The sequence below is a fragment of the Hippopotamus amphibius genome, chromosome 2 (assembly GCF_030028045.1).
Source record: "Hippopotamus amphibius kiboko isolate mHipAmp2 chromosome 2, mHipAmp2.hap2, whole genome shotgun sequence".
Taxonomy (NCBI): Eukaryota; Metazoa; Chordata; class Mammalia; order Artiodactyla; family Hippopotamidae; genus Hippopotamus; species Hippopotamus amphibius.
Genome location: NC_080187.1, coordinates 171,702,695 through 171,728,242, shown reverse-complemented (window position 1 = coordinate 171,728,242; position 25,548 = coordinate 171,702,695). Strand labels below are relative to the sequence as shown.

General features: G+C 57.5%; 3 protein-coding genes across 5 annotated transcripts; 2 read left to right on the top strand and 1 right to left on the bottom strand.

Annotated features, from left to right (window-relative positions):
• Positions 1 to 15: 15 nt before the first annotated feature.
• Positions 16 to 5,943, top strand: IRF9 (interferon regulatory factor 9). 3 transcript variants are annotated; one of them, XM_057723137.1, is made up of 9 exons: positions 23 to 677; positions 1,447 to 1,627; positions 2,306 to 2,489; positions 2,723 to 2,853; positions 2,942 to 3,026; positions 3,129 to 3,200; positions 3,820 to 4,161; positions 5,036 to 5,151; positions 5,299 to 5,576. In XM_057723137.1, the coding sequence occupies exons 2-9, from the start codon at positions 1,448 to 1,450 to the stop codon at positions 5,425 to 5,427; spliced, it is 1,239 nt and encodes a 412-aa protein (XP_057579120.1). In that variant the 5' UTR covers positions 23 to 677; position 1,447; the 3' UTR covers positions 5,428 to 5,576. The 3 variants fall into 3 exon arrangements, with proteins under 3 accessions (XP_057579118.1, XP_057579120.1, XP_057579119.1); XM_057723135.1 differs by lacking the exon at positions 5,036 to 5,151 and having other exon boundaries at positions 16 to 677; positions 5,299 to 5,943; XM_057723136.1 differs by lacking the exon at positions 23 to 677 and having other exon boundaries at positions 1,429 to 1,627.
• Positions 5,944 to 10,767: 4,824 nt separating this feature from the next.
• REC8 (REC8 meiotic recombination protein) lies at positions 10,768 to 16,852 on the top strand. Its single transcript, XM_057721107.1, has 20 exons — positions 10,768 to 10,844; positions 11,061 to 11,177; positions 11,275 to 11,343; positions 11,465 to 11,607; positions 11,691 to 11,766; positions 11,859 to 11,979; positions 13,101 to 13,185; positions 13,543 to 13,622; positions 13,860 to 13,995; positions 14,064 to 14,136; positions 14,216 to 14,298; positions 14,463 to 14,515; positions 14,855 to 14,986; positions 15,289 to 15,355; positions 15,460 to 15,620; positions 15,801 to 15,849; positions 16,109 to 16,175; positions 16,256 to 16,375; positions 16,447 to 16,553; positions 16,647 to 16,852. Exons 2-20 carry the CDS (start codon positions 11,122 to 11,124, stop codon positions 16,736 to 16,738), a joined length of 1,770 nt encoding a protein of 589 aa, XP_057577090.1. The 5' UTR covers positions 10,768 to 10,844; positions 11,061 to 11,121; the 3' UTR covers positions 16,739 to 16,852.
• IPO4 (importin 4) lies at positions 16,754 to 25,444 on the bottom strand. Its single transcript, XM_057721106.1, has 30 exons — positions 25,292 to 25,444; positions 25,123 to 25,209; positions 24,847 to 24,926; positions 24,723 to 24,764; positions 24,161 to 24,290; positions 23,893 to 24,072; positions 23,577 to 23,642; positions 23,371 to 23,472; positions 23,201 to 23,284; positions 22,797 to 22,961; positions 22,643 to 22,696; positions 22,375 to 22,484; positions 21,973 to 22,081; positions 21,702 to 21,831; positions 21,399 to 21,512; positions 21,181 to 21,294; positions 20,822 to 20,942; positions 20,580 to 20,691; positions 20,354 to 20,469; positions 20,167 to 20,244; positions 20,033 to 20,090; positions 19,829 to 19,934; positions 19,533 to 19,726; positions 19,328 to 19,375; positions 18,809 to 18,934; positions 18,501 to 18,709; positions 18,262 to 18,394; positions 18,078 to 18,182; positions 17,333 to 17,402; positions 16,754 to 17,208 (listed from the first exon to the last, which is right to left on the bottom strand). Exons 1-30 carry the CDS (start codon positions 25,358 to 25,360, stop codon positions 17,078 to 17,080), a joined length of 3,243 nt encoding a protein of 1,080 aa, XP_057577089.1. The 5' UTR covers positions 25,361 to 25,444; the 3' UTR covers positions 16,754 to 17,077.
• Between the last annotated feature and the right edge of the window lie 104 nt (positions 25,445 to 25,548).

Genomic DNA, 25,548 nt, shown 5'->3' with positions numbered 1-25,548 from the left:
TCCTTCTTCCTTCCTGACCCCACCATCTGGGGGCACCAGGGAAAGGGGAGGCGGGGGATGGTGAACACAGCTCTGCTAAAGACCCCCTGCAGCCCGCCACCTGACCCTCTCTGGACTCAGGCAAGGACGGAACTGACGCCCTGGGTGGCCAGGGCAGCCCTCCCCGTCCAGCCACCTGGCCTGGCCTTCCTCCTTCTGTGCCTCCTTTCTTTCATCAAATTCAGCTGATACTTGGGGTCACCTAGTAGGTACCAAGCAGGCACCATGGGGCAACATAGTTGCACAAGTGATACAGAGCTATCCAGAGGCCCCAGGCCAGACTGCAGGACACTGCAGCCTCCCTGGGGAAGCAGCAGTGTCATAGAGATGGTTGGATTCAAGCAGAGAGTGTCTTGAGAGAGGAAAGGGAATGAGCCTGAGGCAGGAGGATCCCTCCTCCAGACTCCAACAGCAGGATTCCTTTGATAAGATTCTCAGATGCTGCTTCCCCCTGGTGGTAACCAGTTGCCCTGCAACTCAGAGACCACGTGATTTCGGGGAAAAGGACCTCCCTGGAGGAGAACTGAAACTTAGGGTGGGGACTGTAGAAAGGGGCGGAGAGATCCAGAAGCTGCCTAGCTGGGAGCTGAGCTGAGGTCGGCTGAGCCCTGGGACAGCCTGCACATCTAGCAGCTCAGGTAAGATTAACCAAAAATGGGTGTCAGCCTGGGTCTAGGCCCGGAAGGACCGGCGGATTGGAGGTGGTGGTAGGGGCTCCTGGGGACCCCTCTGCTAGACTGAGGAATAGAAGGCCTGTGAGCCAGGGAGCTGGAATTTGGCGTGAGTGAAAGACTGATCAGGGGCCGGTGTCCCAAGTCCTCTAGGCCAAGGACAGGAGGACCTGCTACCTGCTACCAGGTTGTTTGGGGAAGAAGACTGCCCCCTTTCCCGATTGTTTTCTTGCCTTCTGGCCCTGCCCACTTCCGCCGCAGCTCTGCCCCTGCCCCCAGCTCCCTGCCCCAGCTACCCCTGGGACATGCAGAGGGGAAGATTTAGGGGCATCAAAGGATAGGTTGTGGGCGTAGTGGGTGAAGAGGGTTGATGAGGCATCTCAGAAGCAGCTGCTGTGCCTGTGAATACTTGGGGATCTAGACTGGGCCTCTCACCAGGAGCAGGACACCAGGGGAATTCTCTTCCAAACAACAGATCTCCTGAAAAATCTTAAAATTAAGACCAATGCCTAAGGTTTCCTTCCAGATGTCACAGCTTGGGAGTTAAAGTATTTTAGGTCATTGCTAGTGATAGTAGGAATGAAACAGTTCAACCTCAGAAGTTTGAAATATGCCTAGAGACAAAAGATGGATGAGATCTCTGGGGGCCCTTGCCAGAATCCACCCCCAAGGGCCAGGATCTCACTCTTCCCAAAGCGTCAGTTCCCCTGATGCTTTCTGCTGCTCTTATCCTCAGGATGGCCTCAGGCAGGGCACGCTGCACCCGAAAGCTCCGGAACTGGGTGGTGGAGCAAGTGGAAAGCGGGCAGTTCCCAGGAGTGTGCTGGGATGATGCAGCCAAGACCATGTTCCGGATTCCCTGGAAGCATGCAGGCAAGCAGGACTTCCGGGAGGACCAGGATGCTGCCTTCTTCAAGGTGAAAGGCCTGGAGACCAGCCCCTTGGAGGGAGGGATGGAGCATACACTGGCACTGTCACCCTCAAAGGGTTGCGTCCACCTGGGTTTCAGATAAAGGGGAGGGTAGAACCAGCTACGTAATTGTCAGAGCCCCATGCAAGATGAAAATGCAATACTGGGACTTCCTAGGTGGGGCAGTGGTTAAGAATCCGCCTGCCAATGCAGGGGAAAGGGTTCGATACCTGCTTCAGGAAGATCCCACGTGCCATGGAGCAACTAAGCCCGCGAGTCACAACTGTTGAGCCTGCGCTCTAGAGCCTGTGAGCCACAATGATTGAGCCCATGTGCCGCAACTACTGAAGCCCGCACACCTAGAGCCCGTGCTCCGCAACAAGAGAAGCCACCACAGTGAGCCTGCGCACCACAATGAAGGGTAGCCCCCACTTGCCGCAACTAGAGAAAGCCTGCACGCAGCAACAAAGACCCAACACAGCCAATAAATAAATAAATAAAGATTTTTTTAAAAGAAAAGAAAATGCAGTACTTAGTAAGACTCTCAAGATGGCAAGAACTGAGCATAAACCTAGCACAGGCCCTTCTGTGTGAGCGCTCAGGCCGCACATCCCTAAAGTCGGCCTCGGTAGAGGGTCAGCGGTGTACAACATGCTGCCTCTTCTTTACTTCTGCTGTTTTCTAGGCCTGGGCGATATTTAAGGGAAAGTACAAGGAGGGGAACTCGGAAGGCCCCGCTATCTGGAAGACTCGTCTGCGCTGTGCTCTCAACAAGAGTTCTGAGTTCGAGGAGGTTCCCGAGAACGGCCATCGGGATGGGGCTGAGCCCTACAAGGTGTACCGGCTGCTGCCACCAGGAGCCCTCCCCAGTGGGTGTCCTTTTGCCCCACCACTCCTAGAATCAGCTGTCTGGGGAGGAAGGATGGAGCTCCTGGGAGGGTGGTGAGCCTCCCTCCAGGCCCCTCGGTCAGAGTTCTGCCCTGTCCTTGGGGAGCAGATTCCCTGTCCAGTCCTGCCCATCCTTTCACTGCCTCCTATCTCTCCCCTTCCCTCTATGCCCACTTAAGGCTCTGACCTTTCTCTCCCTCTGAATGTTCCACAGCTCAGTCAGGGACCCAGAAAGCACCAGCAAAGCGACACCACAGTTCTGTGTCCTCTGAGAGGAAGGAGGACGAGGTTACCTCGAAGAACTGCACACTCAGCCCCTCCTTGCTCCAGGACTCCCCCAAAAATGTGAGAGCTGGGGAGGGAGCCAGGTGGGTCTGAGGGCAGAACAGGAACTGAGGCAGAGGTGGGCCAACCACAGAAACCGTGTCTGCAGGAGTTGGTGGAGACCAATGGGGCAGCGGGCCATTCGGACGTCGGGAGCAGCAGCAGCAGCAGCAACAGCCCTGAGCCTCAGGAAGGTACCGATGCCCTGCCTCTCGTGTTATCCTTCACGCCACACCCTCTGGCCCTTGGATTCCCCAGTTCACTCTGAATGACCAGTGCCTCTGCCTCCTTTCCAGGTAGGGACACAGCTGAGGCCCCTTTCCAGGAAAATCTGGTGTCCCTGGAGCTTCTGCCCCCTCCAGGTTCAGGTACTTGGTGTTTCTGACTCACCCCTGTCCCGCCTCATCCTCCTGTGGCTATGCATGTGTGACCTAATATGTCAGGGCTTACAGCAAACCGGAGTGGGGGGTGGGGGGGAGGACCTTACCCAGAGGCACTGGTTTCTAGGCAGTGCGCGCGCCAGATTCCAGACTCTATAAACAGCCCACTTCTCAAAAATGCCCCCTACACACTCTGTTCCCTGGAAATCCACTCTGAGACATTGATTCTGTGGATTAAGCACACACCCAACCTCTGGGACCCTCTTGTAAACTGTAAGACCCTGGGCATTCAGGCCTTAGTGGGAATCTGTGTATTAATCACCTAAGTGATGCGAAAGTATGATTGCAAGCCCCTCAGCTGCTGAGGGTTGGAGGGTGAGGATAAGGAGGGAGGGCACCTTCTCTGTCTTTAAAAGGTGCAGGCGCTGTGCCCACCTCGCAGCCTGCCTGGTCCTCAGCAGCCCTCACTGGGTTTCTCTGTCTGAGCTTCATGTTCCTCGCCAGCAAAATGAGGATACTGGATTGCAGGGAGCCCCTCTTCATTTCCCCAGAGCCGGTGGGCCTCTGGGGAGGGGCACTGGAGCAGCTGGCCTTTCTCTATCCGCAGACTACTCGCTGCTGCTCACCTTCATCTATGACGGACATGTGGTGGGCAAGGCCCAGGTGCAGAGCCTGGACTGCCGCCTCGTGGCTGAGCCCTCAGTCTCCCAGTGCGGCATGGAACAGGTGATATTTCCCAAACCCGGCCCACGAGAGCCCACCCAGCGCCTGCTGAGCCAGCTCAAGAGAGGCGTCCTGGTGGCCAGCAACTCCCGAGGTGTCTTCGTGCAGCGCCTTTGCCCCATCCCCATCTCTTGGAACGCGCCCCAGGCTCCACCTGGTCCGGGCCCGCACCTGCTGCCCAGCAATGAGTGCGTGGAGCTCTTCAGAACCACCTGCTTCTGCAGAGGTGAGGCTGCTCCAGCCAAGCGCCTGAGCCCCTTCCCCCACCTCCGTTCCCCCTCCGTAGGCCCAGCCACCGCCCTGCACTCCCTCCAGCAGATCCCCCACCACAGCTCAGGCATGGCCCCTGCACGCGTGCGGTGCACATCCCGGTGTTCAGCCCTAGCAGCCCCCCTTCCCCAGCCATGGCCGCAGAAGATGAGGCCCAGGTGGAGCCCGGCACCAGAGTGTCACATCTCGGCAGCACCACCACATGGAAGCGTACAATAATCATGGGAAGGTGCGCCTGTGGCCCCCCCCACACCAGACACACTTGCACAACGACCACCCGCCCATTCGTGAGAGCTGCGCACGTCACGTGCCCTTGCCCGAGGCTCAGGCACCCCTCAGGTTGCCCCTCTCCCATCCACGCTTGGAATTCCACTTCCTGCCTCCATGCAACGCTCGGCTGGACTTTGGGAGTAGGGGCCCGGAGTATAGGGCACACAGCGCGAGAGTGTCTCCAGGGCCATGGGGTGCCCTAGCATAGGGAGGGTGTGAGCAGGCAGTGAATGTGTGGCCCAGCTGTGCTAGCAGCCAGGGCTGCTGCCGAGAGGACTCCAAGCTCCCTGAGCAGAGAGGTTTCAGGTTGTATGATGATCGGCTACCTCTAAAAGGGGCCCTTTTCCCTGTCTGTCCACAGGTGAGTAGCAGCTTAGTTCCTAGCATTTCTCTTGGCACCAGGCAACAGCCTCGCCACCCTGAGGCTCCTGCTCTGGCCTTGGTCTCCAAGTGGCCCCACTGCCACCCCTATTTCTCCATTATGGCTTCCTCCCTAATCCCTCCCTGCCTGAGGCCCTGTATCTTCTCTTTCTTCCACTTCTTGACCTTTTCTCTCTCAGACCTGGCCAGGTACTTCCAGGGCCTGGGCCCCCCACCCGAGTTCCAGGTGACACTGAATTTCTGGGAGGAGAGCCCTGGCCCCAACCACACCCCTCCGAGTCTTATCACAGTGCAGGTGAGTCAGGACAGGGCAGGAACAGTCTGCCTGCGTGGGGGTGGGGTGTTCAGGAGGAAAAGAGCCTCCCGGGGAAAGAGCTCCTGGGCCTAGTCTCCGGCCCTGCCTGCCATGCTCACAACCCCCTCTCCCCACCTCTTCACCCAGATGGAGCAGGCCTTTGCCCGACATTTACTGAAGAAGATGCCAGAGGAGCAGGCAGCCACCCTGTCCCTGGTGCAGAGCCTGGAGGACCTGGCCTCCTCCTCCCCTCTCTGTTCCTCCTATCTGCTTTGAGAGAGCCTCATCCTCCACTCTGTCGACCTGCCTCCCACAGTGATTGGTTGTCTGTGATGATTTTGTCCTTGAACTCCTCATGGACCCTGTTTGGTGGGGAACTCAAGGATGACTTTTTTTTTTTAATTTTGAGATACACTCTTTTTCATCTCTGTGGAACTGAACTGAAAAAGTCCAGATGGCATGAACTCAGGGGGCTTTTCCCTCTGCCTGCAACCCTAAAACCTAGCACTTTACTCTTTCTTCTTGGATCTTCACTAAGGATTTAAAATAAAAGTTTATGGAAAAAGGAATCAGCATCGGATTTGTTGAGAGAAGAAGGCAGCAGAGTCACAGAGAGATGATGGAGATGTAACCTGAGGGCAGGGCACTTGGGTTCTCTTCCTGCTGGCGTCTCTGGGCCCCTTCCCTCTCCTTCACCCACAGGTTCTGGCTTAGGAAGCTGTCTGGCCTCTGCGGGTTCTGGGCCTGGCTCTCTGTACCCTCTAGGCAACCAGGATTAGGAAGAGGGTTGGGGTCAGCCACCAAGAGGGGCACTGAGCCTACGGCCACAGTGGCCACCTTCATATGGAAAATCTGGTGTCCACAGTCTTAGCTAGAGGCCTCTTCTTCAGCCTACGGTTGGACTCTGGCCTGGAGGTCTCAATAAACAGACTTGAAATGATGAGCTAGAGGCCCTGGGGCCTGGCCGGGGAGGAAATCAGAGGGAAGAGTGGCCGAGCCTCCTGTGCCCGTGACAGACCATGCCCTGGTGCCTCTTCTCCCAGTACCTGAGGCACTGTCACCCCAACTGAAGGCTGCACCCAAACTGGTCTCCTCACGCTGCCCAAGCCCCACGACAGATAGCCTGGCCTAGATTGCCACATCACCAGCACTCTGTCTGCTGGGATCCCAGGGGTCCAAGTCCACCAACACCACTCTCCCTTACCCTGTGTTTATCTTGCTCCCAAACTGGAAGTTCTTCACAAGGCTACCAGTCATCCTGCCTCTCTGTACACTCACCACCACCAGACTAGTTCACCGCTTACCCGACTGCCACAGCCTCCAGCTTCCCCCTTCCTGTACATGACACCAAATTGGCAGAAAAGGAACCTTCCAGATTAGCTCCTTCCTGTCATGTCACTTTTATAAGCTTTGAGTGGCTCACCTACGTGATCCAACCTAGATGTCTAGATTCTTGAGGAACTTCTTACTGTCTCAGCTGACAAACTTCAGCACTGCTTTTGAGTCTTCCTGCCTCCTTGGACCCTCCTTGTCTTCAGTCTTGCTCACTGTCGTCCTGAGAAGCCAAGAGCCCCAACAAGCATCTGCACAGGCAGTGAGGAAATCAGGTACTGAGTGTGCAGGTGCACAGGCCCTGCTGAAATCCCTCCTGGATACTTCATTTTCTGTTATACCCCACTTCCAACCCATCAGCAAATACTATCATTCCTTCAGAACCTATCCAGAACCCGACTCTGCTTCTCTCGCCAAGACTGGTTCAACCACTATCACCTCTTCTTTCTGCTTCCTTCCACATCTTTTCTGCTTACACTCTTGTCCACCTTCAGCCCATTCTCAACACAGAAAAGATCGTCTTAACACATAAATCTTATCATGTCACTCCTTGGATCAAAATCCTCCACTGGCTTTCAGTTTGCTCTGGGTAGGAGCCCAAATCCTTACAATAGCCTCCAAGGTGATATGGCCCCTATTCTCCCTTCTAACCTCACCTCTTGCCATTCTTCTCCTCAGTCGCTTTGCTTCAGGCTCCCTGAACCCACCAAACATTTCTGCCTCAGGACCTTTGCACTTGCTGGTTCTTTTGCCTAAAACACTCTTCCTTCAGGTAAGCACATGACTTGCCCCCTCTTCAGAGAGGGCTTCCCTGAGCACCCTACCCAAATAGCAGCCCTCACTACTCTTTATTCTCTTATGCTGCCTCAGTTTTCTTCATAGCACTGGTTACTACTTCACACATTTCTATGTGTCTACTTGTTTATCATCACTCCTTCCCTATGCCATGAGAACAGGGACTTGTTTTGCTTATTGTTATAGCCCCAGTGCCTGGAGGAGTACCTGGCACATGGTAGGCGTATAATAAATACTTGTTGAATGAATAGATGAATGAACAAATTACTGTGTCCCTTATCTCTCTCTTTTTTTAATAAATTTTATTTATTTATTCATTTATTTATTTATTGGCTGCACTGGGTTTTCGTTGCTGTGCACGGGCTTTTTCTATTTGTGGCCAGTGGGGGCTACTCTTCGTTGTGGTACGCGAGATTCTTATTGCTGTGGCTTCTCTTGTTGTGCAGCACAGGCTCTAGGTGCGTGGGCTTCGGTAGTTGTGGCACGTGTGCTCAATAGTTGTGGCTCGTGGACTCTAGAGCGCAGGCTCAATAGCTGTGACACGTGGGCTTAGTTGCATTGCAGCGTGTGGGATCTTCCCGGACCAGGGATTGAACCTGTGTCCCCTGCATTGGCAGGCAGATTCTTAACCACTGCGCCACCAGAGAAGCCCATCCTTTATCTCTTAAACTAGGTTCTAAGCACCTTAAGGGTAGGTGCCCCCACTTTATCATACTTATGCCCCAGTGTGAACACATGAATATTGACAATATATGTACAATGATCAAAACAATTTGTAAGTATCATGTAGAAACCAATTTAGCCAAGCACCGTGGAATAGGGATTGGGAACACTGGAATTCAAAAGAGCAGAGTTTCCAAGCAGGCTGCCACTAAGGAGCTGTGTAGTCTGGAAGAACAGTCCATATGAGCCTCTGTTTTCTCATCTGTAAAGGCAAGGTTTGGACTAGATTTTGAAATCCTGTTCAGCCATGATATTCTGTGGTTGTAAATTTGGGGCAATTGCACATTCATGTGACAAATATTTGCTGAGCTAAGTTTCAGGCACTAATGGAAAAAACAAGTACGTCTCACGAGTTCACAGATTGAAGAACAAAATAACATAGGGTCAGTTCGGTTGCAATAAGAGCTGAGTCTTTTTTTTTTTTTAACTGAACTACAGTTGACTTACAATATTGTGTTAGTTTCAAATGTACAGCAAAGTGGTTCAATTATATATATTTTTTTCAGATTCTTTCCATTATAGGTTATTACAAGATATTGAATATAGTTCCCTGTGCTATACAGTAGGTCCTTGTTGGTTATCTATTTTATATATAGTGGTTTGTATGTTAATCACATACTCCTGACTTATCCCTCCCTCTCCTTTCCCCTTTGATAACCATAAATTTGTCTTCTATGTCCGTAAGTCTCTTCTTGTTTTGTAAATAAGTTCATTTGTATTCTTTTTTAGATTCCACATATAAGTGATATCATATAATATTTGTCTTTCTCTGCCTGACTTAACTTAGTATGATAATCTCTAGGTCCATCTATGTGGTTGCAAAAGGCATTATTTCATTCTTTTTTATGGCTGAGTAATATTCCATTGTGTGTGTGTGTGTGTGTGTATACATATATATATATATATATACACACCAACCACATCTTCTTTATCCATTCATCTGTTGATGGACACTTAGGTTGGTTCCATGTCTTGCCTATTGCAAATGGTGCTGCTATAAACATTGAGGTGCTCGTGTCTTTTCAAATTAGAGTTTTTGTTTTTTCCAGGTATATGCCCAAGAGTGGTATTGCTGGATCATATGGTAGCTCTATTTTTAGTTTTTAAAGGAAACTCCATACTGTCTTCCATTGTGGCTTCACCAATTTACATTCCCATCAACAATGTAGGAGGGTCCCCATATCTCTACACCCTCTCCAGCATTTACTATTTGTAGACTTTTTAATGACAGCCATTCTGATCGATGTGAAGTAATACCTTATTGTATTAATAGTTTTGATTGGCATTTCTCTAATAACTAGCAATGTTGAGCATCTTTTCATGTGCCTGTTAGCCACCAGTATGTCTTCTTTGCAGAAATGTCTATTTAGGTCTTCTGCCCATTTTTTGATTGTTTTTGTTTTGTTTTGTTTTGTTTTTTGATATTGAGCTGCATGAGCTGTTTGTATACTTTGGAAAGTCTGCATTGGTCGCATCCTTTGCAAATATTTTCTCCCCTTCTGTAGGTTTTTTCCTTTTGTTTATGGTTCCTTTGCTGTGCAAAATCTTCCAAGTTTGATTAAGTCCCATTTATTTTTGGTTTTATTTCTTTTGCCTGGGGAGATTGAGCTAAGAAAATATTGCTGCAATTTACATCTGAGAATCTTTTGCCTGTGTTCTCTTCTAAGAGTTTTATGGTGTCATGTCTTAAGTCTTTAAGCCATTTCGAGTTTATTTTTGTGCACTTTTGTGAAGAGCTGAGTCTTAAAGAGGCAGAAGCAAGCCCTGGAGTCAAAGCTGGGAAAGGCATTCTAGGCCAAAGAAAAGGCTGGGCAAAGGCAGGCGGCTCGGGGAAAGGGATATTTGTAACTACAACCATACAACTTATATTACACAAAGAACTGTTTGAGACAAACAGCTTTTGTACGCTGAAAAGTATGCCCTGCATCCAACAAAACTAAAGTCTAAGCCAGGAGAAAATTCACAGCTGGGAAGCAGCGAGGCAAGGAATGCCCACAACCTAAACTGTTTAAGTTTAGGAAATCACCCGGCCATTCCCCTCGCTGCTTCCTATGAGATCTTTCTTCCCCATCCATCTGTGGCGGTTCCAAGGCCGCCTCACACCCGTTTCTACCTCCCTAGCTCACCATAGGCCCTAGGCTGGGCACAAAGGCAGACCAACCAATTGCTACTCGGTGGGACTGGGGAAAGGGGCAAGGTCTAACCGCAGGTCAGGCGTCCCAAACAGGGCCTGGCAGTTGCGGTTGGCATTACGCAACCTCCGGAGCTAGTTGAAGCGCCCTTGTTACCAGGCTAGCTGCAGGCGAGGCTGGGGTCTGCTCCCTGCTCATTGGTCCGCAGAGAAGCGCCTCCGAGGAACCCCTGTTACCAGGCAAGGACGAGAGCCCATTGGTCGGGACACCTCACAAAGCACCCCCCCCCCATCCGCCCCCGCCCCCCCCCCCCCCCCCGTCCGCCCCCGCCCCCCCCCCCCCCGTCTGTAGGGTTCTTTCCATTGGTTAGGTGCCTGCCCCGGGAGCCCCCTGTTGCCTGGAACCAGGCCGCCTACTTGGCGCCCTGGAACGAGCGCCCCCAAGCTGACCCTGTTCCCCATTGGCTGCTCTGGGGGCCTCCGCCATCTAATGAGGAGCAAGGCGCAAAGCTCCAGAGCACGCGCTCCCTGCGGCGGGATCCAGTCCTGCTGGAGGGGCACCCGGCACGGACCAAAGCTGTGCGAAGGCTGGGAGCACGGCCTCTCTGCGGAGGACAATCGTTCTCCTTCGGAACCCGGTCTGGGTTGCCCGCGGCTGCTCCGGTCGTGGAGCTCTGCATCTGCAACCTGGAACCCAGCCCGCAAGGCTGCAGTAAGTTTGAAGCGCCCACGCGGCGTGCCAGTCGGCTCAGGGAGAGGGCGTCCCTACTCCTGTGTATCCAGTGTGCGTCTCCATTTACTTATCCCCTTAATCGTTTATCCACCCATCGTTTTATCGGTGCATTTATTTGGCATTCTGGGTCCACCCGCTGCGCCGCCTGTCTACATCTTTCTCTCTGATGGTGTTGGGAAATCCTGTGCCCTGAAGAATTAGGATTGAGATCCGAACGGAAGAGTGGTGTAAACGAGGGTGAAACCCCGGAGGGACCATGTTCTACTATCCCCATGTGCTTCAGCGCCACACCGGTTGCTTCGCCACCATCTGGTAAGGGCGGACTGGGCCAGGGTGGGAGCGCCGGGAGGGGTGCCCAGGGATTCCTGCCTGAGGGCTCCCCCTCCATCCACACCCCTCATCCTTCCAGGCTGGCAGCGACGCGCGGCACCCGGTTGGTGAAGCGCGAATACCTGAAGGTGAACGTGGTGAAAACCTGGTAAGGCCCAGAAAAGGGAAGAATGGCTCAGGGCCAGGGTGGGTTGGGGATGAATTGGGCTGGGCAAAGCTGTGGGGCTGGTCTTTGGCGCAGCGGTAATCAGGGCGCATCGTTCCCCCAGCGAGGAAATCCTCAATTACGTGCTGGTACGAGTGCAGCCCCCGCTGCCTGGTCTCCCGCGGCCCCGCTTCTCCCTCTACCTCTCAGCCCAGCTCCAGATCGGCGTCATCCGAGTCTACTCTCAACAATGCCAGTACCTTGTAGGTAAGGCTGGAAGGCTCTGAGGCGGGGCGGAGCTGAGTGGCCCTCCCCTGGGCTGGCGCTCTACCTTGCCCTCCCGCCCACAGAGGACATCCAGCACATCCTGGAGCGCCTGCACCGGGCCCAGCTGCAGATCCGCATTGATATGGTGGAGACTGAGCTGTGAGTGTGTACCTGGGACTGGGACCACCCAGTCTTTGGAAGGGAACCTCCCTGCTTGGCCGCAGCCCTTGACAGCCCGCATTCTCCCTTAGACCTAGCCTGCTGCTGCCTGATCACTTGGCCAGGATGGTGACTCTGGAAGGTGCTCCAGACCCCTTTTTTGGGATGATGTCTGTGGATCCCAGTCTGCCCGGTCCCTTCAGTATCCCTCAGGTAGATCTCATTCCCCTGGACACCTCAGACGGATGAGACGACATTGCACAGGGGTGTGCTTTTCCTGTGTCAGTCTGACACTGGGGTTGGGGGTGGGGGATGGGAGCCTGCTACAGCTCTGCCCCACAGAAGTCAGTGCAGGGCCATTGCCATGGTAGACCCATCCAGACAAGCCTGCTGCACTTACCTGTTCAGGACCAACTTAGAGGCAGCTCTTGTCTCCACACCATTCCAAGAGCCAAGGCCCAAGCCCAGGCCCTCGGTGTCCCTCGGCACTGAGTTTCTCATGTCCTTGTCCACCCATTCCTAACACCCCTACAGCTTAGACAGTGTTACTCGCTTCCTTCAGAGACACCTCCAGTGGCACCCCACTGCAACAGAATACTAGCATTGAAAGCTCTCCATACCCTGGTCCAGAGGTAGCCATCCCCAGACAACTCTCAGCACATCCCCTGGGCATCTTTGGCTCCCAGACATCAGCCTGGCCCCTATGCCCCAAAGATCCGACATTTCTTGGCGTTTGCTGTTTCTGTACCCCATAATGGTCACCCCTATTCTCTTACAGTTGCTCAGTTGCTAGTCTTTTCCAGCAAGTCTTTAATCCCACTCCCGGCCAGAACCAAATGTTGTTCTGGAACTTAGCACATCACAAAGGCCTTGTTTTATCCCTTGTGTTGACTTTTTTTTTTTTAATTAATTCATTTTGCTTTTCAAAACAAGCAACTTTTATTGACGTGTAGTTGCTTTATACTGTGCTAGTTTCAGGTATACAGCATCCTTTGGGCTGGCTCTTGCTGGGGTCATATACAAACTCGTCTCCCCACTGGACCGTATAGTCCTTAAGATCAAGAATCTTTTCTGTTCCCTTTGTTCCCCACAACACTTGACATAAGGATGCAGTACTTCCTTCAAAGACAAATAGACACAGGCTAGATAACTGGGCAGGGGCAGGAATGGGAGGAAAGGAAACCGGGTGGCGAGTGGGTTCACTGCATGCTGCTGTCAGTGCCACAGAATTAGGCATAAAAGGGTATCACTGTTCCTTGTCTGAATAAGGTGAAAGTGGGGACGCAGGACGCTGAAGCTGAACCCTATCTTTTGTCCCCAATCCCTCCCCAAAGATTCGACACCTCTTAGAGGCCGTGACCCCAGAGAGAGTTCTTGAAGAGATCCCTCCTGAAGTCCCTACAGAGCCTGGGGAGCCAGGTGAGCAGAGAGGGGCTTCTTCTTGGTGAGAGGCAGAGGAACATCCAAGAGCTGAAGAATAACTGTCTTTGAGCTTCTTTCAGGAGTGAGACCCTGTGAGGGGCCACTGTATGTGTATAATTTCATCATTGCTCACAGAGTCCTTTGAGTTCAGCATTATCCTCCCCAGTTTACAGATGAGGAAAGTGAAGCCCATAGTGGTTCAGCAGTGTGTCCTGGGTCAACTTGCCAGTGACTGGCCAGGGCCTGACTAGAACCCAAGTTGACCTGACTGCAGAGTCCCTGCCTTTGCCTTATCACATGGGTGTGGGGACTTGGAAGGACACAGGGGCTGGTGTGACTTTCCCGCCCCTCCAGAGAGGATTCTGGTCACTGCTGTGTCTCCCGAGGCCATCACGCTCCGGGAGGTGGAACCCATACGGATGCTGAAGATTGAGGTGAGCGGTCCCCCTACACACAGAGCCTGAGGCCCAAGTCCTGCTGCTGATGGCCCAGCCCCCCTGCATCTGCTTCTCTCCGCCCCCGGAGTCCTGGCCTTCCACCTGCATTTCCCCACCCCTGCCCCCGGCGCCTGGGCACCCAGGGGCCTCCTCAGCCCAGACTGGCCCTGTGGCATATCTCTCAGACAGCAGTGGAACTGAGTCCCCTCTCCTTGGTTCTCCCTCTCCTGACAGGGTGAACTGGAACTCCCAGAGGTCACCCGCCGAGACCTGGAGCTGCTGATCGCGGAGGAGGAGGAAGCCATCTTGTTAGAGGAGCGTCCGCCAGGCAAGCCCATCCGGCCACGTAGGGCCCGCCCGGCGCTGGATGGTCAGGCCCCCAGGCTGGGCAGTGTTCCCATCTCTTCTGTGTTCTGAGCCCTGATCCTCTCTTCACAGAAGCCAAAGAGGAGCCCCGGGCCCCAGAGCGGGAGATTGCAGTCCCGCCGCCCTCACCTCTAGTTCTTGCACCGTAAGGGCGGGAACCCCTGGGCCAGGTCGGGGTCCGTGCTGGGAGGGGTGTCTCCATTCTCTTGCCCATTTCCCCTCAGGGTGGAAGAGGCAGCAGAGCCACTTCCTGTCGCCCCTGAAGAGCTGAAGCCGGCAGCCTGGGAGCCTGAGGCCCCGCTTCCTGGTGAGTACCTGCCCTGCCAGGGTCCTTCCTGGGGTCCCTGCAGAGCTGCTGCAGACAAGGGCCCCGTATTCCAACTTGGTGAAGGGAGGACCCTCTAGCTTCTCGCCTGGGTGGCTTTGAGAGCAAAGGACGTGGGGTAGCGCGAGGACCTCGTGTTGTTGCAGAGGTGACGCCCCCCCCGCCGGAGCTGCGCCTGCCGCCCCCAGTCAGCCCAGAGGTGAGTAGCGCCCTCCAAGCCTCCTCCACCTTCGCCGCCCTCTGCCGGAGCTGCTCACCCATGTTCAGTGTCCCCGAGCCCAAGGCCACTGCTAGCTTCCACAGGCCTTTGTGCAAATTAGCAGAAGGTGCCCCTGTCCACACCCCATTTTATCCAGCCTGCACGTCCCAGATGGGCACCTCATCCGGGGTGGGAGCTGCACCCACTGCCAGCGGCCCCACCCAGGCCCTCTCCCAGGGGACCTCTAGGGACGGGAGTGCGGGGCCCGCGTGCAGTCCGCCAGGACCACAGCCAAAGGAGTCACGGGTCGCCTTGCCCCCACCTCCTCTCCCGACTCAGCGGAGGCCCCCCGTCCCCCCACCTCCTCGCCGCCGCCGCCGCCGCCAGTTATTGTTCTGGGACAAGGAGACCCAGATATCCCGGGAGGAATTCCAAGAACAAATGCAGACCAGGGCCCACTGCTGGGAGTGTGTGAGTACAGCCCAGGCTCTGGAGGCTGGAGGAAGGCCGGTGCGCGCTGGGCCTTCTGAACGCCCAGGGTGGGGGGCTGGAGAACAGTCCGCAAAGCGCCTGTGTTGGGGGTTTGCCCACACTTCGTGACCCTGCCTAGCACGTCCAAGGGCATCAGCTGAACGTCCTTTTAGCCATGAGCAGAGCAGGCAGGAGCACAGGCCTGGAGCTGGAGGGCCGGAGGCCCTGGGACGAGGCGCTGCAGGTGGAGGAGGGGTGGTGGCTCCTTGCCCACCGGGCTCCCGGCCTCCCCCACCACACAGCCAATGGTGCAGCCTCCCGAGAGGATGACCGCGAGCCCCGCGACGCTGTTCGGAGCCCCAACTCACCGTGAGGACTGGTGGGAGCGGGTGTGTGGGACCCTCTGAACCCCTACTCCACACCCCTGTTGTTCCTCATGCCTCAGACCCTCTCCCTGCCGCCCCTGCCCTCAGCCGGCGGGCTCCCCCAAGAACTGCTGGCTTTCTGGACCCGCTGTGCCCAGCCACCCCCGAGAGCACTCAGGCGAAGGCCGCTCCCGAAGCCTGAAGAGGTTGAGAGGGAGGCAGTAGCCGAAGAGGAAAGGAGAAAGGTTGAAACTCCGAGCGACATCGAGGTAACGGCACCCTCCCCTCGCGGCTTCCTGGAGACCCGTCTGCTTTGCGTCCGCTTGGCCTGCGCTCCAGCAGGCGGCTTCCTTCTGCCCACGCGAGGCCCTGGCCCCAGCCAGGCTGGTTCCGGGCGAGGCCTGCTTCACCCCTGCCCCAGGTCTTAGCTCTCTTTCTCTCATCCCCAGGCCCTGCGGGAGGCCCTGGAGCCCAGCGTGCCCCTCATGGTGTCTTTAGGTGAGTACCTTCAGAAGGCACGGTGGAGACCACCCCCCCCAACCACCGCCCCAGGAAACCAGCTCCACAGCCGCAGCGGCCAGTTCTCGTCGGCGCCTTTGACGCAAGGAAGCGTGAATTGACTCTCTTCAGCCCCCGCCCCCCGGGGGCTTTTAGCAAGTCACTGCCAGCTGTGGCACCCAGCTGGCCCAGGTAGCCCCCAGATCCCGACTGCTCAGAGGCAAACAAACCCGCTCAGGACCTTCTCCTCTCCCGACAGAGCTCTCCCTCGAAGCAGCGGAGGAGGAGAAGCCCCGCGTCAGCCTCGTCCCCCCGGAGGAGCGGTGGTGAGCAGCAGCCGCAGCGAGGGTGGGCCCGCCCCCGGTCCCCGTCGCGGCCGCCACCCTCACCTCCCGTGTCCTCCTAGGGCCTGGGCCGAGGTGGAGCGGCCGGAGCTCCCCGCGTTGCCCGTGGTGCCCGAGCTGCCGGAGCTGCCCATGGAGCTGCCCCCGGAGCCCGAGCTGCTCTCGCTGGAGGCCGTGCACAGGTACCAGGAAGGGCGTTCCTCCGTGGGTGGCCCGGGCTACAGGCTCCGCTGACGGTGCTTGATCCCCACAGGGCAGTGGCACGGGAGCTGCAGGCCAAAAGGGAGCCTGACTTTAGCAGCCTGGTGCCACCTCTCAGTCCCCGCAGGATGGCCGCCCGGGTCTTCTACCTGCTCCTGGGTGAGCGAGGAGTGTGGGGGGCGGGGAGTGGGCCCACAGGCCAGAGGCTGTAGGGACGGCCTCTGACCAGCCCTCTCGTCCCGTCTTGACCAGTGCTCGCCGCGCAGCAGATCCTTTGTGTGAAACAAGAGGAGCCATACGGGCGCCTCCTGATCCAGCCGGGGCCCCGATTCCACTTCAGTTAGAGCCCATTCAGAAAGCTGCCAGGCAGCCAGCTACGTTAAACTATGTTCTGCCTGACGTCTGAACCTGCATCTCTATCCTTCCTGCTCCCAGAGCTACTGTTCAAGCAGAAAATAAAGTGCCTTTATTACAGAATATTGTCATGACTCTGTATTGTCCTACAGCATGACAGATCCAGCCCTGGGGGACTCCCCTGTAAGGCAGCAAGTAGGGCTGAGACTCCAAGTGGGTATGAGATCCAGGCCCAGAATCTTTGGTAAGGCGTGAGCTGGAAGTGGGCTGAGAGCTGGTCTCTGGCCCGGGCAGGCTCTGTTCTCTCCGGCCCAGCTGCAGCCCGCAGTCTAGCTGAGGCCCAGGATGGCCTGGAGCTCCTGGGCCTTGTCGCCAGGCAGGGAGCCCAGTGCCAAATGGAAGCTGTCGGTGTGCTGTTTGGCCAAGAACGTGAGGAGCAGCAGCAGCGCCGCCTTGGTATCTGGGTGGAGAGTGAAGAGGGAGAAATCTGGGGAGGGCTGGCCCTCCATCCCTAGCTGCCCCAGGCCCCATGAGCCCCGCTGCTCCCCTCTCCCCTCAGCCCAGCCTGCAACTGCCACCCTCACCTGGTGGGATCTTGTTCTCGGCCAGGATGAGGCTGGAAATGCGCAGGAGCTCTGGAGCCACGTCTGCAACCTGTGGGGAAGAGAAGGGCCAACTCAGGGGCAGAAGCACCCCGGGCCCCCGCACTGGGACGGGGCAGGAGCCCGGGAGAGGCAGCCTCCCACCTGGGCTGATTGACAGACATCCCAGACAACTGTGAACCATGAGAGGGACCCATGAAACAGGCTGGTAATGATTTTTCTGGAGAGTATGAGATTGTGATCAAAGGTATTTGAAATCATGGCCTCAAGACCAAAAGAAGCCCAGACACTCAGGAGTTACGACACAGTAGTCTCTGAAGACGCAAGACAAAGGTGATGGACACAGAAGCACTGGGACATGAGCCCGAAGGTGGCTACTTGGTGCAGACAAATATTCAGAAAGCAGAGCTGCTCTGACTGGAATGGACAGTGGGGTGGCCCAGAGGACCCAGGCTCCATGGAGCACGGTCTGAAAGAGCCCTGGTCTAGGAAATCAGCCTAGGAAAGCTGTGACTTCTGGCTCAGACCAGGGGGTGGAAATGAAGTCTCCCTGAGGAAAAATGCTACATAGAAAGAGGAAGCGCCTCCTCCCCCACGAAAGGTCTGTCTCCAAATCCTTGCAGACCAATGAGAAAGCTGAGAAGGGCAGCTTAAACTGATGCCAGCTCTGCCTGCCAATGAGACTGGAGCCTCAAGCCCCCTCCAAGGGCCCCAGCATTGGGGTTACCTGGTCAGGGCTGTTCTGGTACAGGAAGCTGAAGAGGTGCCCTATGGTGACCCACTCTTCCAAGTCCTCCTTCAGCGGCAGGGCGTGCAGCAGGGCAGCCAGCACCTGGACGCACAGGAGACGCTGGCCCCAGCCCGGCACCCTCCTCAGCGCCCTGGCCCCACCTGAAGCTCCCACCCCTCACCTGGGGCTCCGGTTTCCTCATGGGACCGGCCATCAGCAGGCGGGCGAGTGCCCCGCAGATGTTGTCACGGACACGATCGTGGCGCTCCCGCGCCAGGAGGGGCAGCAGGAGCCCCAGCAGCTTGGGGAAGTGTCTGGTCCACAGTCAAGGAACAGGCACACGGGGAGGCCGCTCCCATCCCGAACCCCGGGGACACCTTCCCAACCCCTCCCGGGCCCCTTCCTGCGAGCCAAGGATACTCCTGGGCAGGGCGGCCCCCGTGCTCTGCCAGCACGCCCAGCCCGAAGATGGCATTGCTCCGCACCTCGGGGTCTGCCTCCCGGGCGCTGCTCAGCAGCACAGGGAGCAGCCGGGACACAAACTGGGCCGAGGCGGCACCCAGGCCCTGGATGGACTCCGCCAGCGTGCCCACCGCAAAGGATTTCTCTGCCGCCGTGCAGCCCTGTTTCTGGTGTGGGGAGGGGTGCACGTCAGCCTGCGACCGGGACACAGTGGGGAACGGGGCACAAGCAGGATGGGGCTCCAAGCCAGAGGACAGAGCACTCACCGTCTTGCAGAGCAATAACGGCAGGAGGCCGGCAAAGAAGGGGGCAAAGGCATCTCCCCCAGCCGCAGCCGCCAGGGCAGGGATGGCCTCGCCAGCGTGCTCGAGCAACATGGCGTCGTACTCAGCCTGCGGAGCCAGGTCAGAGGCTGCAGCCCCAGGGCCAGCTCCGAGGCTGGGGGCGCCTCCCACCGCACTCCTCCACAGCTGCAGGTGGTCCCCCTGAGGGCTGCCCTTGGCTGGCAGAACTGGCCCCTCCCAGGCTGGGTTTGTTTGCAGCCCAGCTTTTCCTCCCCGCCCTCCTACTCCCACCTATCAATCCAAGCCTGCCCCGAATCCCCACCTCCAGGAAGCCTTCCTTGAACCTCCACTGCCTTAGTGGGAGCAGGGTTGGTCGTTCCGAGCCATTACCGATCTTTTAGCAACCCCCGTACCCCCAGGCCAAGGCCAGGTGCACTGTCCACCCCACCCTGTGGAGACAAACTGGGCTGCCTGGTCCTAGTGTGCACCTGTAGCTCTTACCTGGTCCTCCTCCTCCTCCTCCTCCTCCTCGGCATCCTGACAGGCTGTCTGTGGGAAGACGGCGCTCAGCTCAGTCTGGGCTCTCCCATCCCTTCTCCTTTCCGGGGGGGGGGGGGAAGGAGGGGAAGCTGGACCGGCAGCCTCTGGCTAGCCCCACCCAGGGCCGGGCCACCACCACACCCTGCAGCCCAACCGCCCCACTCGCCTTCCTCTGCAGCACGGCCTTGAGTGCGAGGCAGAGCTCAGCAAGCCGCCCAGGGGGCTGCAGAGCCAGGCTCCCGCAGCCACGCAGCACCGCCGTCAGGGCCTCCAGCACGGCCATCACCACCGGGCGCTCCCGCTCCCCATTCACTGCCTGCAGGTAGGATGGCACCACCCGGGCCAGGGCGGCCTGCAGAGCTGGGGACACAATTGGCTGAAGCCTTGGTCAGGCCCTGCCCCTCTCCCCACCCACCCCCCGCTTCCAGGGGCCCCGGCCTGGCCCCAGCCTTCCCTTCTCACCACCAGCGTTGGGTTCCGAGGGGCAGCTCTGACAGGCTTTGTGCAGTGCACAGCAGAACTGACCCAGGGCCTCGTGCGCTGCCTTCCGCACGTTCAGGTGAGGGCACTGCAGCGGGAGGAGGGGCTGGATGTACGTGCTGCGTGCCCGGAGAACGCAGCCCCTAGCCTTCCGACCCCACCCACCCAGCCCACGGGCCCACTCACCTCCAGCAGCTTGAACACTTCTTCAAAGACAGTCTCCATGTAGGGAAGGAAGGCCACACTGTGGACAGACACACTGCCATGGGGAAAGGGCTCCCAGGAGGGGTTCCCAGTGCCGGGGAAGGGCGGATGCTCACCTGGCGTTCACAGAGATCTCCCCCAGGGCAGCACAGGTGTCTTCCTTTTCATCGAAGAAGGCGTTTTCCACGCTGTACCTAGAATAAGGTGGGGAGGCAGCAGCGATCAGGCACCAGTAGAAGCAGAGCTGGCCCTGGGCCCTTTTCGAAACCAGGATTCCCCAGACCAGAACGGCACGCTCCACACCCTGAGATCTCCGAGTCATCCTCTTCTTCCTCGTCCTCCTCCATGAGTTCCTCCTCTTCCTCCCCACCGCTCTCGTCATCAAACAGAAGGAAGGTGCTGCTTCCATCGTACTGAGGCTGGAATGGGGAGGCACGGCAGGGACTTTGGCTCATCTAGGTGCAGGAGAGAGAGCCCATCCCAGGCCTGGCCTTCCCCAGCTGGCCCAGCCCACCCGCTCCCTGCTCACCACGATGCCCTCGGTAGAACACAGTGACAACAGCATGCGTGTGGTGATGCGTGGCAGGTGGGGAGCCAGGCTCTCGCCCATCAGCCCCGATAAGGCTGCGAACAGGCTGTACCTGGTGGAGACAGGTGGACGCTGCATAGTCCTGCCTGCTTTGGCCAGACAGGATGGGGGAGCCCGGGGAACCCACGGTCCAGAACCGGAGGACTGCGGTCTGGCTTGGGGCGGGGCGAGGGCTCACTCACGTGCAGCGCCGCAAGTCAGGGTCGTCTACCTGGTCACACAGGCCCAGCCCCAGCTGGCAGCACTCCTCAGCCAGGGGCCTCATGGGCTCCCCGACTGCTCGCGCCAGCACCCCAAGGGTCTCTATGGAGGCAAGGGCTTGGTTAGCACCAGGATGAGGCATTAGGCCAGAGACGTGCAGGGCCAAGGCCTGAGGGACCCGAGGTAGCTGGGAGGATGCTCGCAAATCCCTCCTACTCCTAGGTACAGTGCAGAGCGCAGGAGGACACCTGTGCTGCCGCAGGGACAATCTCTGTGAACGCCAGGGGAGCATCGGCCCTTCCCCAGCACTGGGGAGCCTGCCTGGGAGCCCCTCACTCACCTAGGCTCTGGATCCGCACAGGCTGAAGGTCCTCACTGCCCGTCAACAGGAATGCGCGCAGGTGCTCCATGATGGTGGGGAAGTAGGGCAGCATGGAGGCCTGGGCAGCCGTGGCTGCGGCATGGAAGGACAGCATCAGAGCTGGCGGGTGAGCTGGGATCACCTGCCACAGGCACCTTGAGTGAACCCTGGGCCCCCACCTCCCGCCTCCAACTCACCAATGGCCCCCAGAGCGCTCACAGCCAGCTCCTTGGCCCGGGAGTTGCCGGGGTTCCTCAGAGGCTGCAACACACACTCCATAAGTTCCGAAAGGTAGGGCTGCACTTTGGGCCCTGTGGGAAAGCGTGCCCCACTGACAACCAACCCAGGGCTCCTGCCTGCCTCCAGGCTGAGCCTCCTCGTGGCCCCGCCACATTCCTCTCCCCACCACAGGCAGTGGTTTGGGGAGCTGCACAGCCTGTCCCCTCCAGCCAAATCTACAGCCCCGTCCCCTCGCTTACACCCCCAAATGCCATCACTACCTAGGTGCTCCACGAAGTTCTCCAGGGCATAGCAGGCTTTGGCTAGGTGACGTGTGTGCCCAGGAGGCACGGACTTCAGGTAGGCGAGGAGCAGCGGCATCACCTCCCCGGAATAGCTGCTGATATGGGGCTGGGGGAAGGAGAGAGAGGGCCTGAGTCAGCTCCACTGCAGGGCACACACCTATGGCAGCAGGAATGCCTGAGGGATGAAGCTGGTCCCTGGGACAGGTGGGGACTCTCAAACAGTGGCTGCCCACACTGGCCTGCTGACCTGCAGGTTCTCTGAGAACTGGCCCAGGGCGAAGAGCGCAGCATTGCGCACGACCTGCGACGGATCCTCCAGGCTCTTGCACACGATCTGTAGCAGTGGGGGCAGCAGTCTGGATGGGGCAGGACAAGAGGATGGAGTCTGAGGGGCAGGACCTGAGATCCCCGTGCTGAGCCAGTCTGCTGTTTCCCCTGGGAAAACCAAGGTTGTCACCAGATGGTGAGCACCACCCGTGGGCCCAGACAGCTGTGGTAGCCATTTATCTTCCAAACCAGGACACTTGAGAGTGGGGGCAGACACTACTGATGACTGGGCTCAAAGGACAAGTGTAGACCAGGACTGCCACCGGTGGTGTGGTCCTCCTCCCCATGGCCCACCCTCTCTCCAAGACAGGGGAACAAACACCTCTGCCTGATGTGGTCGCCGGCTCCATCGGAGAGCACCGCCAGCACCAGGAGCCCAGCCTTGCGCTGGTATGGGCTCTGGCTCCGCAAGGCCTCTTCCAGCATGGGCATCTAGGGGAACAGATGGCACTCTCCTGAAACCCTAGCATGAGCCTGCCTGTTCCTGTGGCAACAGGCCTTACACACCTACCAGGGCCCAAACATCCTCAGCTTCAGGGGACTAGGCAAACCCGGGGGTAGGAGCACTGGAAGGACAGGGCCACACTTACCAGCAGTGGACACAGCTTCTCAGGGGGCAACTGGAGTGCCAGCATGTCCACGACCTGGAAGAGGACAAGGGAGCTTTGCTGGACTCCAGCTCTGCCCTCCAACCTCCCCTAAACACCTAACACCCCTGCCACCAGCCCCTGTCCCACATCCCACCTGAACAGCAAAGTGCTTAGGTGTCTCCCCGACCAGCCCAATATCCAGCTCTTCCTCCTCCGAGTCCTGGTCCTCAGGATCCAGCTGGCCCAGTGGGGGCTCGGCAGCCATGATGGGGAAAAGAGTGTGCAGCAAAGGCGGCAGGAGGCGATTCTTCAGTAAGGCCTTAAGAGGGAGAGTGGAACGGCGTCCTGAGAATCTGCTCCCAAGATGGACTCACATTAAAAACTCCAGCCTTCCAGGCCACAGGGGCTCCAGCAGGAGAGTCCCAATCTCCCAGCCAAAAGCTGGGCTAAGTCCTGACCAAGTCTAGAACATCTTAGCTTAAGTACTTTACATATCCTGAGATGGACAGAAAGCCCCAGGAATGAGGTGGAGGAGGAGATGTGTCAGAAGAACCTCACCTTGCTTTTGACTTTGACCAAGAAAGTGAGGCAGCAGAGAATACGCACACGTACTGAATCGCCCAGGGCTACGTTTCTAGCCACCTGCCCAGAAACCAACTCAAATCAGAAACAGGGAAGGAAACTCCCAGCAGAAAAAGCAACAGGGATAGTGTCGATCCCAGGCTCACCTCCAGGCAGAATGTGAGGACTTCTGAGAGGTGGGAGGTGATGATGGGCAACTCTGATTCCAGCAATTCATCCAGGGCCTCCATGGCTTCACAGGCCTTTGGCTGCCAGAGACAGAAGTCACAGGATTACTATGCTCTTCTTCAGTGGACCAGGCTGAATGCTCCTGCACTCTCCCTTCCAACACTTCCTACCCAAATGTCCTCACCTCATCTACAGGGATCAGAGTCCGCACGGCCACAATGAGCTTGGGTACCAACATCCGCGCAAGAGGCTGGAGGACACAAGATGAACTGAATCACAGCAAGCATGATGCAGCCTAATCTCCAGCCCCAGAAGCTGGCAGCTTCCTCGAAGCCTTGACATAGAAGGAACCCAGGTACAGCCACCCACAGGATCCCCTTTCAACTGTTAGGCAGGACAAAAAGCAGAGAAAGAATCTTAAGTAGCTCTGCATTCCGCAGGAGTGAGGACACAAAAGCCCAAGGATAGGGAGCCAGGGAAGGTGAGGGCCCACATCTCACCACATCATCAGTGCCGAGGTAAGGGGCCATGGTGGTCAGAGTGCGCACGGAATAGAAGAGAAGCCCAGGAGAGCCCACCTCACCAAGGGTCTCATTTAGAAGCCGAAGGAGCTCCCGGTGGTGGCGTTGGAAGGCCTCAGGTCGGGAGGTCACCACCACACTTAGCAGCAAAAGCCCCATCTGCCCAGGAAGAGAGGTTGAGAGTGAAAAGCTTACATGGTCTATCTAGCCTCTGGGTCCCTTCCTCCCACCAACCACGTGACAGTACCTCTCTCTTTGGGATGAGGGGACTGTGGGTACTGTGCTGAAGAAGCTGCATGAGTTGAGGCCACGCTTCCAAGCCTTCTTTTCGAAAAATGGTAGCTGAGAGCTGGGCCAGGCTAAGGCTCACGGAATGCCTGCAAACAGGAGAGATTCCCCACCCCATTCACCCTCCAATAGACTCCCTTGTACACGATGGCCCTGCGTGCATGGGGTGGCCAGGAGAGAAACCTCCAGGTGTGTGCACAGGGTCTCTGCCAAGTTGGGACACATGACAACATCTCAGAGGGAAACAAGCAGCATGGTGGGTGTGCAATCTGGTGAGCCTGACCTCACTCATACTGATTTCTGTGCCATTCTTCTCACTCGGGTTTGGCAGGCCATCACAACCCACTGTCAAGAACTTTAATCTTTAATACAGCCTGAGAATTGTTCCTCCACCCTTGGTCTAGAACCTAAGTCCCTGCCCCCCAAGGCCCAGTCTGAAGCTGAAAAAGAAGGCAGAAACCCTGAGAAGGTCTCGGCCTGGAGTCAGTTAGGACTCCGAGAGAAAGCAGGTAGGCACTTACTCTGTCTCTCTCTGGAGGACCGTCAGGATCAGGGACTTGATGCTGGAACACAGGTGGCAGGTGTTCATTACCCAAGAGCCGCCTCAGCCGGGCCCCGCCCCGCCCCGCCCCTGGCCCAGCCCACCTCTCGCGTTGCCCTGCCGCCAGCATTCGCCAGCCTGTGCTCAGTCGTCTGCGGGTCAGTACGGCCGCGAACTGGCGGATCTGGGACGAGGAAGCAGGCACGTGAGGGTCCGGGCAGGGACAAGGAAGCAGGCGTTTGGGGGTCCAGGCAGGCACGACGAAGCAGGCGTGTGAGGGTCCGGGCAGGAGGGTGCTGAGCGGGTCGCCCGGGTCAGGAGCTGGGGCTTGACATGTGGCATACTATGGGAAGCTCAGCAAAAAGGGGCAGGAGCCTTACCTGAGGGTCGCCCGCCGACGCCAGCAGATCGCAGAGCGCGGGCAGGGCGGCGGGGTCCCGAAGAGCGGCCTGGAGCTGCTCGGTGGCCTGGGGGGAGAGCCTGGGGGTCAGAGTCGGGCCGTTCCCGCAACCCCCCGCTCGCCCGGGCCAGGTCCCGCCAGCCCCGTACCCGGCGGATGCGTTCGGTGTCTGGCAGCAGCAGCTCCCGCAGGATCTGTTCCAGGCTGGCGGGCTCCATGGCAGCAGCGGAGCCGCCGGGGCCGGACCGCAGGGGGGAGGGACAGCACGTGGAGGCTCTGAAAACCGCTTCCGGCGGAAAGGGCGTTGCTCCGCGCCCCGCCCGTCACCAGGGTGATTCAACTCGCTTCGCGCAGAGCTCGGGCTGCGCCACTTCCGCTGGGCCGAGCGCCGGTTGAACCGCGGAAA

Excerpts from the sequence above, each read along its gene's own strand:
- IRF9 (XM_057723135.1), top strand. The coding sequence starts at position 1,448 with ATGGCCTCAGGCAGGGCACGCTGCACCCGAAAGCTCCGGAACTGGGTG. Across the intron at positions 2,490-2,722 it reads GCCACCAGGAGCCCTCCCCA|CTCAGTCAGGGACCCAGAAA; the intron begins GTGGGTGTCCTT and ends AATGTTCCACAG. Across the intron at positions 3,027-3,128 it reads CAGCCCTGAGCCTCAGGAAG|GTAGGGACACAGCTGAGGCC; the intron begins GTACCGATGCCC and ends CCTCCTTTCCAG.
- REC8 (XM_057721107.1), top strand. The coding sequence starts at position 11,122 with ATGTTCTACTATCCCCATGTGCTTCAGCGCCACACCGGTTGCTTCGCC. Across the intron at positions 13,623-13,859 it reads TACGGATGCTGAAGATTGAG|GGTGAACTGGAACTCCCAGA; the intron begins GTGAGCGGTCCC and ends CTCTCCTGACAG. Across the intron at positions 16,176-16,255 it reads GTCCCCCCGGAGGAGCGGTG|GGCCTGGGCCGAGGTGGAGC; the intron begins GTGAGCAGCAGC and ends GTGTCCTCCTAG.
- IPO4 (XM_057721106.1), bottom strand. The coding sequence starts at position 25,360 with ATGGAGCCCGCCAGCCTGGAACAGATCCTGCGGGAGCTGCTGCTGCCA. Across the intron at positions 20,245-20,353 it reads GATGACTCGGAGATCTCAGG|GTACAGCGTGGAAAACGCCT; the intron begins GTGTGGAGCGTG and ends ACCTTATTCTAG. Across the intron at positions 17,403-18,077 it reads ACCAGAACAGCCCTGACCAG|GTTGCAGACGTGGCTCCAGA; the intron begins GTAACCCCAATG and ends TCTTCCCCACAG.